General features: G+C 35.1%; 2 protein-coding genes across 2 annotated transcripts in view; one reads left to right on the top strand and one right to left on the bottom strand.

The window, feature by feature from the left end:
• LOC119599104 overlaps window positions 1-4140 on the top strand; it is a 68446-nt gene that overhangs the window by 23350 nt on the left and 40956 nt on the right. The gene's annotated exons all lie outside the window — the stretch shown is intronic.
• LOC119599468 (probable cytochrome P450 4d14) lies at window positions 667-3609 on the bottom strand. The gene is made up of 5 exons (XM_037949257.1): window positions 3533-3609; window positions 2992-3190; window positions 2207-2375; window positions 1581-1750; window positions 667-860 (listed from the first exon to the last, which is right to left on the bottom strand). The coding sequence occupies exons 1-5, from the start codon at window positions 3552-3554 to the stop codon at window positions 848-850; spliced, it is 573 nt and encodes a 190-aa protein (XP_037805185.1). The 5' UTR covers window positions 3555-3609; the 3' UTR covers window positions 667-847.

The raw sequence follows: 4140 nt of genomic DNA, 5'->3' as shown, positions 1-4140 counted from the left end.
ATATATATATATATATATTTTTATATATATATATATAATTATAATATTATTTATATATATCTATATATATACATATATATATATATATATATATATTATATACATATATATATATATATATATATAATATATATATATATACATATATATATATATTATATTATATATATATATATATATATATGCATATATATATATATTTTATATATATATATATATATAAAATATATAAATATATTTTATTATATAATATATATAATATATATGTACATATAGGTATATTTATATACAAATATATATATGTATATATATGTGTGTATGTGTGTGTGTGTGTGTGTGTGTGTGTGTGTGTGTGTGTGTGTGTGTGTGTTGTGTGTGTGTGTGTGTGTGTGTGTGTGTGTGTGTGTGTGTATGTGTGTCTGTTTGTGTGTGTGTGCGCATGTGTGTATGTCAGGTCAGATGTTCTGCAGATGTTCACAAATACACTAAAAGTCAATTATCGTAACTGAAACTATTAAAAAAAAAAACAGATCATGACTTTCATTCAGAAAATTAAAGTCTCTACAAAATTGAGAAGGATCAATGACTTCATGCTCACTTAACAAAGATGTTACAAGATTACCTACACGAACCCACAAGTTAAAATTACGGCTCACCCATGCTATGAAAATAGACGGAATCTGTTCCATGATGCGAATACCAATGCACATGCGCGTTCCATGTGAAAATGGCAGTGAGGCATAAGGATGGATCTGGCCCAGGGGACGATGTTGCAGCCAGCGATCAGGGACAAAGTCTTGTGGCTGAGCGAACTGTGACTCATCCAAGGCAGAGACAGCACCCACCATTAGACAATTCCACTGTGTGAAACAAGATCCTGTTAGTAAGCTGTTTAAATCTTTCATAGTTATCATTTATCAATTATCAGAATCTTAAGGGCATTACATTTATTAGTTCAAGCATTTAATACCCTGATTTTTATATCATTCTGTAGTACCCTATTTGTACCTACAACAGGTGGTAACAGTCTGCAGGATATACAAAATTGCTTTCAGTTCTAATAAACCTCTCATACTAGTTACTACTATATGAAAGCAACTTTATCTATTTTGAAAAGAAAACTACAGGAAAGATCTTCAAGAGGCTGTTATAGGGAAAAGGATAACTGAAAGAATGCAAGTTTTTATAATTTGCTATTGACTAAAAAGTCTTAGCAATTTCAATGAAAATGACATTTTTACTGCAGGACAGGGTGTTGCACTTGACTTCATGCAAGATAGTGAACTATTTCTGCAATCTGTTGATCACAGCAATGCTTGAATAGCCTTGAATTAGCCTTGACATGAACTGCATCAAAGAAATCTGCAATGAACTGAAGAATGGCATCAATAAAGTCTTCAACTGACATGGACAACAGCCTTTGAATTGCACCTCTGACACATTTGGCAGAACAACATCTCAGTGACAAGACATTGAAGTTGTACCATAATAAGGTATATCATTATTGCTATAAAAAGTGATCTTAGAGGAAGGAAAATCAAAACAGAGAGGGCTCACAATAAACCTTATAAATAACCTACCTAAAGCTTTCTTTCATTGTTGCTCTGATATGAGACAACTGATTGACTTGCTTCGCAGTGATTGGGCTAGAGTCCCTTCCAAGCACACGATCAACCTCCTCTTGGTCTTTGGCTTGAACTTGTGGGTATTTGGCCAGGAGATATAAGAGCACTATAAGAGTACTGGTTGTCTGAAAGGAGGGAGAGGGTGGGAGATCTTCCACACTATTGTGAACTTTCAGTCAAGAGTTGGTGGTATCTCAACTTATTACATGCATTCTGGGGAAAATAATCAGAAATATATTACAGTATGATTGTGTTACGTTGTGATTTGTGGGGGGGGGGGGACAAGATTATGGATCTATCATAAGGAAATAGAACACTTTCTTTTGACTTACACATGCCTCTACTAACAGTATAAGCACCCTAATCTTGCTAAATATATAAAGTATATGAAATGTCAGCCTTTATAATTTGTGAGGCTTGTAACATCAAAATGCATAAGATATCTCCCTTTTCCAGTAAGCTTGAATGAAAGAGTAATAATTAAAACTGGCTAAAAGCAGCCTGATCTTCTCACAGCCTCCTCAACCACAAGGGATGATAAAATAAGATATAAAAAAAACAAAATCTTCAAGTAAACTAACTGTCTCCGATCCGCCAGGTAGGAGATCAGTCATGAAGGTGACAATGTCCTGGTGTGAGAGTTCCTGATCCAGTAACAGTTGTTCAACCATGTTGAGTCTGCGATCGGGGTCTCTCGCGTTCCTTTCTTCTATCCCCTCTTTGAACTCCCAGAGTGTCCTGTCACACACTCTGTAACAGACAGCTGGATTTTCATATCTTATAGATAGTAAGTCAAACATATGCTTAGTATTTCAGTTTCACATATAGTGGAAAGTTATATCACTTCAGCTGTAAGTACCAGAAATTAATGGAAAGAAAAGAAAGAAGTAAAGAAGGTGAGGAAGAGAAAGAAGAAGAAGAAGAAGGAGGAGGAGGAGGAGGAGGAGGAGGAGGAGGAGGAGGAGGAGGAGAAGAAGAAGAAGAAGAAGAAGAAGAAGAAGAAGGAGAAGGAGATGAAGAAGAACAAGAACAAGAACAAGAACAAGAACAAGAACAAGAAGATAAAGAAGATAAAGAAAAAGAAGAAAAAAAAGAAGATGAAGTAGAAGAAAAGAGATGAATAATAATAATAATAATAATAATAATAATAATAATAATAATAATAATAAAATAATAATAATAATGATAATAATAATAATAAAAAGAAGAAGAAGAAGAAGAAGAGGAGGAGGAAGAAAATGAGGAAAAATAAAACACAAACAAAAAGAAGAAGAAATAAAGAAGATGAAGAAGAAGAAGAGGAAAAAAAAAAGAACAAAGAGATAAAATCATACAAACTCAATCATGATAGATAGTAGATAGTTACTCTGTCAGCGTCTTCAAAGACTCTTGTAACGTCTTGGAAGTTTTGGTTGGGTAAATTTTCCACGTGAGATCTTCTTCACACTCGAAATTGCATCTCAAGAGGTCCTGCGCAGCTCTCTTGCATTTCATCTGCTCCGAGTTATGGGGGAGATTTGGATCCAAGCTGCCTAGTCGCCTGTTGAGAGAAATTATACAAATACCTGTGGGAAATGAGAGACATAGGGACCATGAGAAGGATGATATACAAGTGATTACAATAAAAAATGTTAAAGGCAAGTTGCTTTCTTATTCAATAAGCTACAGATACATAATAGGAATGCTATACCAAAGTCAGTGTAATTTCATACAAGTATATGAGGGTTAAAATAGTCGTGGTGGTAAAGGTGATGATAGGAGTAATGCTTGTCAATAGAAAAAAGAGAGAGAGAGATGGGGTTGGAAGGAGTAAAAAAATGAGGGTGAGGAGGATATGATAACAATGGGAGAGTAGGCAGAGAATGAGATAAAAGAGAAAAGAAACAAATGAAGAACATGATACATACTCTCGAGTGCAAATTTGCTCATCCAAAGACTTGAGATCTGAAGTCCAATTCGCCTTTTTTCATTCCTCTCTTTGAAGTTCTGTGAATTAAATATATGGGTATCCATACTGATAAAAGAAAGCTCTGAGAAAAATGTAAAATTATTCTAACATTGCCGTGTCAAAACAATATATATTCAAACAGAGTCTACTAATTACACCTATGAAATTATATAAGTAAAACATACTGCAAAACTGAATGTAAAAGCAATATGTATTTTTACACATGTGTTTGTGTGTGTGAGAGAGAGAGAGAGAGAGATAAGATGAGAGAGAGAGGAGAGAGAGAGAAGAGAGAGAGAGGGAAAAAGAGGGGAGAAAAGGGAAGAGAGGAAAGGGAGAGAGGAGAAAGGGGAGAGGAGAAAGGGGGGAGAGAGAGAAAAGGGGAGGAAGAAAGGGGGAAAAGAAAAAGGGGGAGAGAAAAGAAAAGGGAGAGAGAAAGAAGAGAGAGAAAAGAGAGAGAGAGAGGAGAGAGAGAGAGAAAAAGAGAGAGAGAGAAAAGGGGGAGAGAGAAAAGGGGGGGGAGAGAAAGAGAGAGAAAGAAGGGAGGAGAAAGGGAAGAGAGAGGGG

Source organism: Penaeus monodon, chromosome 42 (genome assembly GCF_015228065.2).
Source record: "Penaeus monodon isolate SGIC_2016 chromosome 42, NSTDA_Pmon_1, whole genome shotgun sequence".
NCBI lineage: Eukaryota > Metazoa > Arthropoda > Malacostraca > Decapoda > Penaeidae > Penaeus > Penaeus monodon.
The sequence above is the reverse complement of the archived record's forward strand: the minus strand, read 5'-3'. Positions and strand labels throughout refer to the sequence as shown.

Bases quoted from the DNA above. Each gene is read 5' to 3' on its own strand.
- LOC119599468 (XM_037949257.1), bottom strand. From the start codon at position 3,554: ATGAGCAAATTTGCACTCGAGA. The intron at 2,376-2,991 runs GTAACTATCTAC...TGTCTGTTACAG, and splicing joins TCTTTGAAGACGCTGACAGA to AGTGTGTGACAGGACACTCT. The intron at 1,751-2,206 runs GTTAGTTTACTT...CCCTCCTTTCAG, and splicing joins TACCTGGCGGATCGGAGACA to ACAACCAGTACTCTTATAGT.